We start from the raw sequence: 16,478 nt of genomic DNA, 5'->3' as shown, positions 1-16,478 counted from the left end.
ACAATAAGTTATTCACTGATATATATTTATTAATTGTGGTTCTTACAAAAAATATCTTATAAAATATAAAAGCTAAAAAATGTCTCTTAAAGCTCTGCCCCTTTAATTAGTGCATACTAAATAATTTAACTTTAGCCTACTACTACAACCATGTTATTTACCAGCAACATAAAGTGAAACAGAGGCAGAGGTGTCCTGCCACAGTCAGTAACAAATAAACAGAAAACAGTAGTGGTCAAATACAAATAAGGCAATAAGAGAAGTATCGTACACTTCTCTTTTGTAAAGTAAATCTGAACAGCCTATATGGGCATCTACATCAACTATATGATTTGCCTGAGAAGCTGGACAGGACAAAAAACACAATTTTTTTTTTTTTTTAAATTTGTGGCGGACGTAATTCTTTCGTGGCGAGCCGCCACAAATAAATGAATGTGTGGGAAACACTGCATATAGAAACGGGGTTTGTAATAAAAGAGTCGCAGGTCAGTTTGGACTATAAACAGGTCCTGTACAACAAAGTTTTCTGATGCATCATATCATCTGTAACATTTTGACACTTTTATTTTCCAGGCACAAGTTTCTGGCACAGAGTACACACAAGTTGAGTAGTTTCATATATAATAGTTGAGAGGAGATTGTAATCATGCAGTCTTAATGTTGTCATACCCATGGTGGTTATAGATGATGGCACAGTTAATACTTGCTATTGGACCACCAGGTATGTCAGTTGAGAGGTGGCCACCAGAAGATTATGGGTGTTTTAAATACAAATGTAGAATACTTAAAAGGACCAGCAATGTCTGTATCAGAACATACATTGTCATGGTAAAAAATACACAATTTATGACAAAGTCATTAAAAATAACAATCTATACACGACCGAAGCCTGATATTGGTGAAGATTTCCCAAAACTTCTTATCCAGCTGTAACCGGCCAAAGTTTCCTGTCTCATCCTTGCAGTCCCAGAGCCTTAATGAGGTCCCGCAGCGGCTCCGTGTCCTCCGCATCCAGGAGCGCGTGCTGCCGGCAGAAGAGGGCCAGGTGTGTGAAAAGTGTGTTGAGGTGTGGGTGGAGGCCCAGTGCCAGCGTCTGTCGGTAGTGAGACCAGTAAATGTGGGCCAGAGTCCTGAACAGCAGCAAAAACACCTTCTGGACCAGAAAGATGAAGCCTGTGGGGAACACTGAGCCTGGAGGTAGAGGTGAGTGCTTTAGTCCTAATCAGTGATGTGCAACACAGCGAAACATTTGAGACTTTTACCTGCTTTTGTAGGGAACACATCTTCATCAGTTAGTAGGTCCTGAATGTAGGACATGGCATAGTCAAAGTAAAGTGGAGCGGAGCACTTCAGCTTCCTGCCGTGGTCGTCAGTCCAAACATAAACTCTAAAGCAAAGTTGTTGGTATAGTCAATCAGTGCGGAATTTAACTTTAGAGGTTCTACAATAGTAACTGGATTAGGGCTGCTACAATTATCGATTTATTCTAGAGATGTCCGATAATGGCTTTTTTGCCGATATTCCGATATTGTCCAACTCTTAATTACCGATTCCGATATCAACCGATACCGATTTATACAGTCGTGGAATTAACACATTATTATGCCTAATTTTGTTGTGATGCCCCGCTGGAGGCATTAAACAATGTAACAAGGTTTTCCAAAATAAATCAACACAAGTTATGGAAAAAAATGCCAACATGGCACTGCCATATTTATTATTGAAGTCACAAAGTGCATTATTTTTTTTAACATGCCTCAAAACAGCAGCTTGGAATTTGGGACATGCTCTCCCTGAGAGAGCATGAGGAGGTTGAGGCGGGCGGGGTTGAGGTGGGGGGGTAGGGGGTAGCGGGGGTGTATATTGTAGCATCCCGGAAGAGTTAGTGCTGCAAGGGCTTCTGGGTATTTGTTCTGTTGTGTTTATGTTGTGTTACGGTGCGGATGTTCTCCCGAAATGTGTTTGTCATTCTTGTTTGGTGTGGGTTCACAGTGTGGCGCATATTTGTAACAGTGTTAAAGTTGTTTATACATCCACCCTCAGTGTAACCTGTATGGCTGTTGACCAAGTATGCATGCATTCACTTGTGTGCCTTTAAGGTTTATTGGCGCTCTGTACTTCTCCCTACGTCCGTGTACACAGTGGCGTTTTAAAAAGTCATACATTTTACTTTTTGAAACCGATAGCGATAATTTCCGATATTACATTTTGAAGAATTTTAATCCATTTGTATTTTATTGCTTCGATGATTTCTTTAATGAGTATAATACAGGCATGTGAAATGTACGCGGAAATGCACGTTTTTAATGTTAATTTTTCTCGTCAAAGTATCACTTCTGCATTTTTTTAGGAAATATCAATAAAAATGGGATGTAAACAAAATGGGTTGAACGCTCGCCTCAGCGGCAGGTAGTCGTTGTGGACAGGGAGACGATCAGGACCACCAAAAACAAGCTCGCTAGTTAACTAACCATCTAGCTAGCTTTTTTGTTGTCGCCGAGCCACAACTCAGTGGCCTAGTGGTTAGAGTGTCCGCCCTGAGATCGGTAGGTTGTGAGTTCAAACCCCGGCCGAGTCATACCAAAGACTATAACAATGGGACCCATTACCTCCCTGCTTGGCACTCAGCATCAAGGGTTGGAATTGGGGGTTAAATCACCAAAAATGATTCCCGGGCGCGGCCACCACTGCTGCCCACTGCTCCCCTCACCTCACAGTGATGGGTCAAATGCAGAGGACAAATTTCTCCACACCTAGTGTGTGTGTGTGACAATCATTGGAACTTTAACTTTAACTTTAACAACGTTGACGGCTGCCTACTTTGCTGCTAATCATATTTGGATGATTACAATCCAAACACTGTTAGTTCCCAACCAGTTGTAGTTCTAGAGTATTTATTTGTAGCCACCGAGAAGGTATATTTTTGACGTGACGGATATTAAACAGAGGTCACGACACAGGAAGTATATTACCCGAGGGTGCGTGGCTACAGGATAGAGTTGCCAAATGGGAAACGTTTTCTGAGTTGTTTGCATGCATGTTATATAATTTCTCATAACATTTTCAATGATAATAATGTTCGTAAATTATCTACTAAAAAAAGTAAAAATGCATGTAAGTGTCATAAAGAGGTCGGGAGATGACAATAAATCTGAAGGTAAAAACAATATAGTGTGGAAATGCACCCAATTGGAGGAAATGTAGAATTGATTTTCAAACTTTTCTTTGGGGTCTTACGTGTGGTAGCACTTTGTGCCAAGAGAAACTTTCCTCTTTTCTCATCAGTTTTCCTCTTTTTATTCTCAAAGGGTGCTCACATCCCTGAAAATACACAGACATTGTTTTCCGCAAGCATGCTGTAAAAAAAGGGCACATGAGAGCCGTGCACCTATTGGTCATGCAGATCGCACTCTGGGGGCCCCCCCCCACCCAATTAATACACTTTCAAATGTGCATGTGTTCAAATTGTTAAATACATTGTCTCTCATCATACTTGACCAAATACTATTGTTTTTAGTTGAGTTCTTTATTATCTATTACCTCAGGCGTGTCAAACTCGATTTTATCACAATTATGGCTGCTCTCAGAGGGCTGCTTGTAACAGTGAATATATGGTATATGAATGTAAATATATGACAGCCTTGTTAAACTATTGTGTTTGATTATTAGTTTTGTTTTTACTAATATTGATGGATAACTTGCTTTGAAATCTTAAGTCAAGGTGACAAACTATCTTGTCACATGATCAGATCATATTAAGGTTTAGAAAATACGCAATTGCATGCAGTACATTTTTTCTGTCAATATTGAAAGAACAAACACATTTAGCTAGAAAGTGTTTTATTGCCACACATTTCCAGCATTTCACGGGCCACATAAGATAATGTGGCTGACCAGATCTGGTCCCCAGAGCCTTGAATTTGACACCTGTTAATTACCATTTTTACTTATTTAAAAAAACATAAGTGATATATAATGATGCTACCATGGTAAAAGTGGAATTAATTGTATGTGAGACTACAGGTCATTAGAAAAAACATTGGTTTATTTAATAATAATAATAGATTTTATTTGTAAAATCACTATACAGTGAACAAAAAATATCAAAGTGCTACAGTGCATTTAAAAAACAAAAAAAACAAAGCTAGAACAACAAATACCTGCCCCCATCAAGTAAAATAAATAGTAAAATTAAATAAAAACTAGAACCGCCTAATAGCTAGAAGTAGCATACATAAATCTATCAAAAGGCTTTTTTAAAAAGAAGGGTTTTTAAGCCTTTTTTAAAAGCATACACAGTCTGTGGTGCCCTCAGGTGGTCAGGGAGAATGTTCCACAGACTGGGAGCGGCGGAGTAGAAAGCCCGGGCTCCCATGGTTCGGAGCAAGACAAGAAGTGTGTTGCAGTAGTCGAGCCTGGAGGAGACAAAGGCGTGGACCAGCCTATCGGCAACAGAGAGAGTGAGTGAGGGGCGGAGTTTTGCAATGTTCCTGAGGTGGTAGAAGGAGGTCTTGCACAGTTGTTTTATGTGAGCCTCAAAGGTCAGGTGAGGGTCCATTCCAACAGCCAGATTAGTGACTGAGGATGAGAGGTGAATGTCGTGGCCGTAGAAGGTGATGCTGGTGATGGTGGATGACTGGGTTTGAAGTGGGGTGCCCACTAGAACGGCTTCAGTTTTGGAGCTGTTCAGGTGCAGAACATGTCTTTCATCCACTCCTTTATCTCCTCCAGGCAGTTTTCCGTAAAAGACGCATTGTGGCGAGAAAGTGTTTGATTATTTCATTAAATAATCGATAGATTACTCGATTACTAAAACAATTAATAGCTGCAGCCTTAACCTGGATGCAATTATTGGAACTATATGCGTGTTCAGGTGAGTTCTTAGTAAATTACCATGTTTTTATTGTTCACTGTAAAAAATGACCATTAAAACTACGGAAAGCAATTGTTAAACAGCAACAGTAAAACACAGTAGAATCAAAAATAGTTTATCACAGTAGCAAATGCAGTGTATTCCTGCAAACCAAGAAACAGTAGATAAGCTACGGTAAATTACTATGGTTATAATTAGAGATGGCCGATATTATCGGACATCATCGGTATAGGAATTTATCGGTATCGTTTTTTTTATTATCGGTATCATGTATTTTTATTTATTTTTTATTAAATCAACATAAAAAACACAAGATACACTTACAATTAGTGCACCAACCCAAAAAACCTCCCTCCCCCATTCACACTCATTCACACAAAAGGGTTGTTTCTTTCTGTTATTAATATTCTGGTTCCTACATCATATATCAATATATATCAATACAGTCTGCAAGGGATACAGTCCGTAAGCACACATGATTGTGCGTGCTGCTGCTCCACTAATAGTACTAACCTTTAACAGTTAATTATACTCATTTTCATTAATTACTAGTTTCTATGTAACTGTTTTTATATTGTTTTACTTTATTTTTTATTCAAGAAAATGTTTTTAATTTATTTATCTTATTTTATTTTATTAATTTTTTTAAAAAGGACTTTATCTTCACCATACCTGGTTGTCCAAATTAGGCATAATAATGTGTTAATTCCACGACTGTATATATCTGTATCCGTTGATATCGGTATCGGTTGATATTGGTATCGGTAATTAAGAGTTGGACAATATCGGAATATCGGATATCGGCAAAAAAGTCATTATCGGACATCCCTAGTTATAATGCGTACAAAACACATGACTTTACTGTGAAAATTTTATAAAAAATTGTTAAATGCATTTTCAAATACTGTAATGTCACACGCATGCTAATGATACTTTACGATATTATTCTGTCTGAATTAGAGATTTTGCAGATTGTACATCTAAATTTACAGCATAAATGTGTTTGTGTTAAAGCATTAGCCTAGTGAACTTTTGGCTAACATGTTTTCTTATGTATTTTTGTGGCAAGTGTTTTCAGACATTGAGAGGTTATGTCTATGTGCTTTACTGCAAACTGCATCAAAATTGACCACGCTGTGTGTTTAAATGTGTTGGAACTGTGTGCAAGCAGCTATTTAACACATACGGAGCATTTAAGGCTCACTTTTAATAGTTCACTTGAAGAAACATTTTGCAGAAGGTCGTGTTGTGAGTTGTCGAGTGAAAGGTTGTACAAATATTTTCAAGTTAAAATCCTCATGTACCGCTCACATGTCTGAGAAACACCGGCATTTTGCAGATACTAGTATTGGTGCCTCACAGTGAGAAGGTCCTGGGTTGGATTCCCGGACAATGGGTCTTTGTGTGTGGAGTTTGCATGTTCTCCCCGTGACTGTGTGGGTTCTCTCTGACTACTTTGGCTTCCTCCAACCTCCAAAGACATGCACCTGGGGACAGGCTGATTGGCAACACTAAAATTGGCCTTAAAGTTAAAGTACCAATGATTGTCACACACACACTAGGTGTGGTGAAATTTGTCCTCTGCATTTGACCCATCCCCTTGTTCACCCCCTGGGAGGTGAGGGGAGCAGTGGGCAGCAGCAGTGGCCGCGCCCGGGAATCATTTTTGGTGATTTAACCCCCAATTCCAACCCTTGATACCGAGTGCCAAGCAGGGAGGTAATGGCTCCCATTTTTATAGTCTTTGGTATGACTCGGCCGGGGTTTGAACTCACAACCTACCCATCTCAGGGCGGACACTCTAACCACTAGGCCACTGAGTAGGCCACTTAATTTGTTTTACGGCGTATTCCTGGCAACTATAGCTGCCAGTATTTTACCGTAAATTCTATAGTTTTTTTTGCAAACAGGCTATCAATATATGAGTTTTTTTCATAGTAATTTACCATAAGCAAAAACAATTATCAACTGTAAAATTTACAGATTCCGTAAGGTCCTATACTTTGTGACTGTATTTTTTACGGTGCATTCCTGGCAACCACAGATGTATTTTACTGTAGATTGTGCAGATTTTTTTTGTTTTACAGTGTGTACCTATTCTTATGAAAGAATAATAATTACCTCTTAGCTTCACCGGGTTTTACTTTTGTTTTACATTGCAGCAGTTCGGCACATAAAATATGACCTTTAAAGGATCACTTCCCAAATAATGACAACATAAATAACCATATCTCACGATTGGTTCATTTCAGAGTGTTGCGCTCCATTAACTTACGTGTCGCCTGGTCCACAGGCAGTCGGGCAGGTGCTGGGCGTGCAGAACTCGGACAGCGCGCTGGAGAACAGGTTTATGTGTTTGAAAAATGCCACAGCTGCGGGGAAACCGTGAAAGGGGGAAAATGAAGCTCTGATCATCTTTAAAGTGGTTGAAAGTGAAGAGCTATGTACTTACTGTTGCTGGCCAGCCACTCGGCCTTGTCCATGCCAGGCGGCAGCGCCGTGAGGGCGCACATGTCCAAGTGAGTGATGTGCTGGCACACGTACTCCTGCTGGAGGTACGGACGCTCCTCCAGGTTATTGTTGTTAATCCCTCTTTGGAGGACAGTGCAGAGGTAATGAAGTGAAAATGACAGTGTGAAACAATCAATAGGTCAGTGGAGTCAGTGCTGCTGCAGCTTCTAGATAAGACATTTCACACTCTGTGGCTAAACACGCTTACACTGTGGCAGCTGTAAAGCAGTGAGTGTGATGTGGGCACTTAGAGAGTAATTACTATCAAAAAAGCTGACAATGCTGCAGATGGGAAAAGTAAACAGCTTCGATGACCACTGTGTTGGATAATGTACATCCCTGCTGGAGCTTTAGTAACAGTAGACAGTATTCATCTTCACTGTAATTCACGTTTGTGGTCAGGGTTTCAAGCCATTGTTGGGCTGTGAGCACCCCCGAGAGGGCCGCCCAAAAATATATGTTTTTCTCAGCTGTGAGCCACATGGGCTGCAGCGGTACCTAGTTGTAATACACTTTTCCACCACTTGTGGCAGTAATGATAATATCAAACAAGTCTGGAGCTGAAGTTTCTTAAAGGGGAACTACGCTTTTATTGTTTTTTTTTTGATTGATTGAAACTTTTATTAGTAGATTGCACAGTGTAGTACATATTCCGTACAATTGACCACTAAATGGTAACACCCCAATAAGTTTTTCAACTTGTTTAAGTCGGGGGCCACTTAAATTGATTCATGATACAGATATACAGTATACTATCAGATATACACTACCGTTCAAAAGTTTGGGGTCACCCAAACAATTTTGTGGAATAGCCTTCATTTCTAAGAACAAGAATAGACTGTCGAGTTTCAGATGAAAGTTCTCTTTTTCTGGCCATTTTGAGCGTTTAATTGAGCCCACAAATGTGATGCTCCAGAAACTCAATCTGCTCAAAGGAAGGTCAGTTTTGTAGCTTCTGTAACGAGCTAAACTGTTTTCAGATGTGTGAACATGATTGCACAAGGGTTTTCTAATCATAAATTAGCCTTCTGAGCCAATGAGCAAACACATTGTACCATTAGAACACTGGAGTGATAGTTGCTGGAAATGGACCTCTATACACCTATGTAGATATTGCACCAAAAACCAGACATTTGCAGCTAGAATAGTCATTTACCACATTAGCAATGTATAGAGTGTATTTCTTTAAAGTTAAGAATAGTTTAAAGTTATCTTCATTGAAAAGTACAGTGCTTTTCCTTCAAAAATAAGGACATTTCAATGTGACTCCAAACTTTTGAACGGTAGTGTATACTATTATCATAATACAGTCATCACACAAGATAATCATCAGAGTATATACATTGAATTATTTACATTATTTACAATCCGGGGTGTGGAGGCGGGGGTTAGGTTTGGTTGATATCAACACTTCAGTCATCAACAATTATATCATCTGAGAAATGGACTTTGAAACAGTGTAGGACTGACTTGGTAGGATATGTACAGCAAGTAGTGGACATAAAGATAGAGATCAGAGAGCATAAGAATGAGAATAAGTATCTACATTTGATTATTTACATTTGATTATTAACAATCCGGGGAGGGTGTTAGTTTAGGGTTGAAGTTGCCTGGAGGTGTTCTTTTAGTGCGGTTTTGAAGGAGGATAGAGATGCCCTTTCTTTTACACCTGTTGGGAGTGCATTCCACATTGATGTGGCATAAAAGGAGAATGAGTTAAGACCTTTGTTAGATCGGAATCTGGGTTTAACGTGAGCTCCCCCTGGTGTTGTGGTTATGGCGGTCATTTACGTTAAGGAAGTAGTTTGACATGTACTTCGGTATCAGGGAGGTGTAGCGGATTTTATAGACTAGGCTCAGTGCAAGTTGTTTTACTTTGTCCTCCACCCTGAGCCAGCCCACTTTGGAGAAGTGGGTAGGAGTGAGGTGTGATCTGGGGTGGAGGTCTAGAAGTAATCTGACTAGCTTGTTCTGGGATGTTTGGAGTCTAGATTTGAGGGTTTTGGAGGTGCTAGGGTACCAGGAGGTGCAAGCGTAATCAAGAAAGGGTTGAATGAGAGTTCCCGCTAGAATCTTCATGGTGCTTTTGTTGACCAGAGAGGAGATTCTGTAGAGAAATCTTGTTCGTTGTAATTTTGCCTATCGTTCACAATCATTATGAGACACATGACGACGGATGTTTTGTTTTTGTTTTTTGCGGGCATGTCACATGACTCAGTTTCACCAATCCAACGTAAAGCACTATTGACGTTTAATTACATTTCACCAATCAAACACACCTCACTAAAAGAACACCTCCAGGCAGCTACAACCCTAGCCTAACCCCCTCCCCCCACCACATCCCACCTCCCCGGATTGTAAATAATCAAATGTAAATAATCAAATGTATATACATGTTCTTATGCTTTCTGAGCTCACTATGGTCACCGCTCGCTGTACATATCCTACCAAGTCAGTCCTACACTGTTACAATGTCCATTTCTCTGATGATGCAATTGTTGATGACGGAAGTATGCTGAAAGCAACCCAACCTAACCTCCCACCGTCCCAACCCCCTCCACATCCCACCCCCCGGATTGTAAATAATGTAAATAATTCAATGTATATACTCTGATGATGAACTTGTGTGATGACTGTGTTATGCTGATAGTATATATTTGTACCATGAATTGATTAACGTGGACCCCGACTTAAACAAGTTGAAACACTTATTGGGGTTTTTACCATTTAGTGGTCAATTGTACGGAATATGTACTGTACTGTGCAATCTACTAATAAAAGTTTCAATCAAAAAAGAAAAAAATGACCACACACTGTAAAAAGTGGCGTGACGTCAAATGTGGCAGCACACGTACGCCTCTTTAATGTTTACCTTCAAAAGTAGGAAAAAGGAACAGCTTTGCCATCTGTGTCAGTAAACATGTTCACATTTCAGCTGACAAAATTCTACTCCAACGAGAAATAAAACATGTTGTAGTCAGTTGTAAATGTTTTTTTAAATGTTTTAACTGCACAGGTGCTAACATTAGCCCTGTCATAACGCCATGAGCGACTGTAAAATGTGTATGCTGTGGTAGGGTCTTTCTGTCCCTCACAAACACACACACTAACTATAGTAAGTTAAACTACTCAGTACTTGAGTAGATTTGAACAAAATACCTACTCTTATTCAAGTATTAATTTTAGATGACTACTTTTTAATTTTACTTGAGTCACATAACTCCAAAGGTACTCTCACTTCAGTACAATTTTTGCCGACTCTGCCTCCCCCTGGTCGTGGTATATTCAGCTGACTCCATGACTGCAGGTGTAAATGGTTGTCTGCCAAAGAGGTGCTCTCTAGTTTTACTAGCTGCTGCAAATGTGCAGAGGAATCAGGCAGCTGCCGCACTGTTGGTAGACAGCAGCTGAGTTTATTCAGTCTGACCTTGCATGCATAACCTGCAGTGATAAGGCCCACACTGGCCGCTTTGTGGGGTTTTACTCCCACAGAGAGCGGGTCTAAGGGTCAAAGTCAAGTATGTGTCGTATTTTTTTTAAAATTGTTATTTATATTCATTATGTAGTTTTTGAGCTGGAGGCTGGTGTTGCCCTCAGGGCCTGTTTGCCCCACAGTAGTCGGTGTCCCAAGGTTGCTGGAACAGGGCTGTGTGTCTGGGTCCACTTCGAGGTGTCCTGAACGATGGGGGCATGGTGGGTCGAGTCCTCGCACATCCCCACAGTCTGTCGGGGTGCCTGGGTGTGCCATGTGGCAGTGCTGCGCATATATATATATATATATATATATATATATATATATATATATATATATATATATATATATATATATATATATATATATATATATATATATATATATATATATATATATATATATATATATATATGTATGTATGTATGTATGTATGTATGTATGTATGTATGTATGTATGTATGTATGTATGTATGTATGTATGTATATATATATGTATATATGTATATATACAGTATATATGTATGTATATATATATATGTATGTATATTTATATATGTATATATATATGTATATACACTACCGTTCAAAAGTTTGGGGTCACATTGAAATGTCCTTATTTTTTAAGGAAAAGCACTGTACTTTTCAATGAAGATAACTTTAAACTAGTCTTAACTTGAAAGAAATACACTCTATACATTGCTAATGTGGTAAATGACTATTCTAGCTGCAAATGTCTGGTTTTTGGTGCAATATCTACATAGGTGCATAGAGGCCCATTTCCAGCAACTATCACTCCAGTGTTCTAATGGTACAATGTGTTTGCTCATTGGCTCAGAAGGCTAATTGATGATTAGAAAACCCTTGTGCAATCATGTTCACACATCTGAAAACAGTTTAGCTCGTTACAGCAGCTACAAAACTGACCTTCCTTTGAGCAGATTGAGTTTCTGGAGCATCACATTTGTGGGGTCAATTAAACGCTCAAAATGGCCAGAAAAAGAGAACTTTCATCTGAAACTCGACAGTCTATTCTTGTTCTTAGAAATGAAGGCTATTCCACAAAATTGTTTGGATGACCCCAAACTTTTGAACGGTAGTGTAAGTGTAATAATAATAATGGATTAGATTTTATATTGCGCTTTTCTATTGTTAGATAGAGAAGTGGGAACCCATCATTCAGTGTATATATTATTATATACCCACAAACACACATCTTAAGTGGGGCAGCCAGGGGCGGGCTCCACCGTGCTCTCCTTGGGGTGTTGAACTTGTGGAGGCTGATGCGGCGGGGCGATTTTCCCTTTAGGCTGCGGGGAGTCTCTGGGTCCCTCGGGGCGGGGCGTCCTGTCCTCTTTCTGCCCGCAGGGAGTGTGGCCTCTCGTTGGCTTCAGAGCTGGTTGTCTCCTGTTTCTCCTGTGCCTTTTCTTCGGCCGGGAGTCTTGTCGCTGGCCGGGAGTCTTGTCGCTGGCCGGTTTGCCTGCGTGGGGCAGGTGGTCCCTTGTTTTTTGGGCGCCACGCCTTCTGTTTTTGTTGGGGTTTTCTGGGTGGCTGGGGCCGTGCTTTGTTTACCGGACAGACAAATATAATATACATACACATTCATTCACATGCATTAACTGTATGAACATACACTCATGCATACAATCACGCTTAAGTAAACATCCATTTACCATAACAATGTAAAATGTTGATATGTTAGATCGGAATCTGGGTTTAACGTGAGCTCCCCCTGGTGTTGTGGTTATGGCGGTCATTTACGTTAAGGAAGTAGTTTGACATGTACTTCGGTATCAGGGAGGTGTAGCGGATTTTATAGACTAGGCTCAGTGCAAGTTGTTTAACTCTGTCCTCCACCTTGAGCCAGCCCACTTTAGAGAAGTGGGTAGGAGTGAGGTGGGATCTGGGGTGGAGGTCTAGAAGTAACGTGACTAGCTTGTTCTGAGATGTTTGGAGTTTGGATTTGAGGGTTTTGGAGGTGCTAGGGTACCAGGAGGTGCATGCGTAATCAAAAAAGGGTTGAACGAGAGTTCCCGCCAGAATCCTCAAGGTGCTTTTGTTGACCAGAGAGTAAATTCTGTAGAGAAATCTCGTTCGTTGGTTAACCTTTTTGATTACCTTGGTTGCCATTTTATCACAGGATAGGTTAGCCTCTAGAATGGAACCTAGGTAGGTGACCTCATCTTTCCTGGTGATAACAATGTCACCTACTTTTATGGTGAAATCATTGACTTTCTTAAGTTTGATGTGGGACCCAAACAGGATGGATTCTGTTTTACCCAAGTGTATGGATAGCTTGTTGTCAGCGAGCCAGGTGCAAGTTCTACAGAGCTCAGCACTGAGGATTTTCTCCACCTGTGACTTGTCCTTGCCGGATACCAGCAAGGCAGAGTCATCCGCAAACAAAAACAATTCACAGTCGCATGCCGATGACATGTAGTTTATGTATATTAGGAACAGTAAAGGTCCCAATATACTGCCTTGGGGGACTCCACAGCTCACGAGAGGGGGAGGGACACGGTGCCGTTCACCTCTACCACCTGCTCCCTCCCCTCCAAGTAAGATTGCATCCAGCTCCATGAGGTTTTGTTAAATCCGATTGCTCTGAGCTTATCCAACAGTATAGCGTGGTTAACGGTGTCAAAGGCCTTCTGAAGGTCCAGCATGACCATGCCGCAGTATTTGCCCGCGTCCACCTCATGTTTGATGTGGTCGGTCAGATAGAGAAGGCATGTGTCAGTGGAGTGGTTAGTTCTGAAGCCGGATTGGAATTTGTACATGAGTTTATTAGTGGCAAGGTAACTATCGACCTGTTCATAAACTATTTTCTCCATTACTTTCGAAACGGAACTGAGAATAGAAACAGGTCGGTAGTTGCCAGGTTCCAATTTGCTTCCTTTTTTAAAGAGGGGAGTTACTCTTGCTATCTTAAAATCTTTTGGTACTTGGCCTTGTGTAATTGATAGGTTTATTATGTGCGTGATGATCGGGGCAATGATGGAGGCAGAGTCCCTGAGGAATCTGGAGGGAATATTATCAAGGCCGGTGGCCTTGTTAGGGTGGAGCGCGCTCAATTTTTTAAACACCTCATCAGCTGTGACCATTTCTAATTTGAAATCATCGTTGGATACTCCTAGCTTTCTGTAGAAGGCTTTAATGTGTTCTACACCAAAGAGAAGCTGGAGAGGACAAAAAAAAAAAAAAAATTTTTTTTTAAATTTTTTTTATTTTTTATTTTTTTTAATTTGTGGCGGACGTAATTCTTTCGTGGCGGGCCGCCACAAATAAATGAATGTGTGGGAAACCCTGGCTTATGTAGTTCTGTTGTTGTTTTTTGTTACTGTTGTTGTCTCTTTCTGTCTTGTTCCCACATTTTCCACTTCTGTCTTCTTTTTTTCTTCTTTCTGTCCCCGCCTACTTCAGTCTGGCTGCGCCAAACACTAAATATATCCAAACAAGTTAATAAAGTCAAATTCAAATAAGGTAACAAGAGAAATATCCCACACTTCTTTTTTTGTCAAGTAAATGTGTACAACAGATATGGGCATCCACATGAACAATGTGATTTGCCTGGGTGGCGGACAGGACAGATAAAAAAAAAAAAGAGGGATAGCGAGGGGAAAAGAAAAGTGCGTAACCAAACCATGACAAGTTTTCTAAAGCCCCATTTTCACAAAGTAGTACAGATTAGTTTGGCTCGCCATTGTAGTTTTGAACAGTAAACAGCCATCTGGATTGTGTTTTCAGGCGGAATAGCGTTACTCGTGTCAACTATGTCAATATTGTGATGTCATAGGAGCCTGCCACAGTATAAACCAACCATTCTTTTATTCACACAAAGAAGAGAAATACTACACTAGTAAACAAAGGACAAGAATGGAGCACAGCTGGCATAGAAGCCACATGTTGTTGGAGAAATGACATTTAGTGGTCTTTTGTGTCCTGTTCACGATTTGTTTGCAACTGGAAACAAAACATCACAACTTCACAAATAAGACTTTGACTTTAACTATCAGACCGAGCGACATAGATTTTTGTAGTCAAACATTTGTGTGGCCATTTGTTGCTAGGCAGAGTCCATAGTGCTCAATCTCTCTGGACCAGGAAGGTAAACAGACACATAGTTAGTTAATATGTACACATTACCTTTGTATTAAATATAATCCTGGTGTCCAATGAAATGCATATTATATTTTTTTGTTTTGTTAAAAAAAAACTCCATGGGGCAGCACGGTGGTAAAGTGGTAAAGTGGTTAGTGCGTGTGCCTCACAGTAAGAAGTTCCTGGGTTTGATCCCCGGGCTCGGGGTCTTGGCCACGTGTCCAGGGTGTACACTGCCTTCCGCCTGAGTGCAGCTGGGATAGGCTCCAGCACCCCCGTGACCCCGAGAGGGACAAACAGTCGAAAAAGGATGTATTGGATGGAAAAAACCTCCATTACAAATTTATGTTTAAAATAAAAATAAACATTTGAAGGTGCATGCATTTCAATACCTAGTTGAGAGAATTTAATATTATTATTAAATATTAGAAATTATGAATGGAAAATCAGTCACTGTTTAGCTCCACTGTTTAGGTCAGGGGTCCCCAAAAAAGTAATATATATACAGCAGAGGTGTGGACTCGAGTCACATGACTTGGACTCGAGTCAGACTCGAGTCATGAATTTGATGACTTTAGACTCGACTTGACAAAATGTAAAGAGACTTGCAACTCGACTTAGACTTTAACATCAATGACTTGTGACTTCACTTGGACTTGAGCCTTTTGACTTGACATGACTTGCTACTTTCCCCAAAACCTAAAGTTTAAAAAGTTATTTGGGAGCGCTCCGTAGCTTTCATTTTGTACATGTCTGTCTATCAGCGTGTGTGCTGCGTGTCAGCGTGTGTGCTCTCAGTACAACAGCCAATCAAATTAGATCTACATTGTTTTCATCCCACAGCATTCAGCCAATCAAATTGCAGGACAACCAATGAACAAGAGTTGTCAAACAACGCGCCAGTGAGAAAGATTTATACCAAAGTTGGTTTCGTTCGGGTATAAAAACTACGACTTGGTCAACAAAAAACGAATTGCCGTATGCAAATCACGCAGTTCGAATATTACAGACGGAGACGCAACAACTTCCAACTTCGTTCGACATTTGAAGTTGCACAAAGAAGGGTAAGTTTTGAATGTAAGCTAACGTTTATTGGCTAAGTAACATGACTTTTATTTGCTGTGTAGTTAAATCAGTGAGGCTGTAAACTCACTGCTAACGTCATAACCATAGACATCTTATAAGTAGACGCAGCATCGAGCGCTACTGCTTACTGGCGCAGACGAGACGCGGGGCCGCCATCTTGGAGTGGTGATCCGCTCCACTCAGTGCAATTCATTTGGCAGGAGCAATGAACTGTCAGCGCATTTAATTCATTTTACCTCACTGAATACCACTCATTTTCACGCGCTTTTTTGTCATACGTGTAGCTATGATAAAGGACACATGTTTTATTATTCATAGTTTGCTTAACAGTAATAGAATATTCTTATATGCTATAAGTGACCAGACGTCCGAGATCAAAACTGGGAATATAAACCCAGAGAAGGGGGAAAAAACGGTCAGCTATTTTTAAGTTAA

General features: G+C 40.3%; 1 protein-coding gene across 2 annotated transcripts in view; it reads right to left on the bottom strand.

The window, feature by feature from the left end:
* Positions 1–469: 469 nt before the first annotated feature.
* Positions 470–16,478, bottom strand: part of LOC133659426 (MOB kinase activator 2) — a 25,029-nt gene continuing 9,020 nt past the window's right edge. The window contains exons 2-6 of one of the 2 annotated variants that reach the window (XM_062062193.1): positions 7,326–7,465; positions 7,149–7,245; positions 6,234–6,360; positions 1,263–1,302; positions 470–1,191 (exon numbers count right to left, since the gene is read on the bottom strand). In XM_062062193.1, the coding sequence (XP_061918177.1) occupies positions 953–1,191; positions 1,263–1,302; positions 6,234–6,360; positions 7,149–7,245; positions 7,326–7,465 (643 nt within the window). In that variant the 3' untranslated portion in view covers positions 470–952. Of the gene's footprint in view, positions 1,192–1,262; positions 1,388–6,233; positions 6,361–7,148; positions 7,246–7,325; positions 7,466–16,478 lie in introns of both variants that reach the window. The other variant, XM_062062194.1, reaches the window with a different exon arrangement.

The sequence above is a fragment of the Entelurus aequoreus genome, linkage group LG10 (assembly GCF_033978785.1).
Source record: "Entelurus aequoreus isolate RoL-2023_Sb linkage group LG10, RoL_Eaeq_v1.1, whole genome shotgun sequence".
In the NCBI taxonomy this organism is placed as follows: domain Eukaryota; kingdom Metazoa; phylum Chordata; class Actinopteri; order Syngnathiformes; family Syngnathidae; genus Entelurus; species Entelurus aequoreus.
The sequence above is the reverse complement of the archived record's forward strand: the minus strand, read 5'-3'. Positions and strand labels throughout refer to the sequence as shown.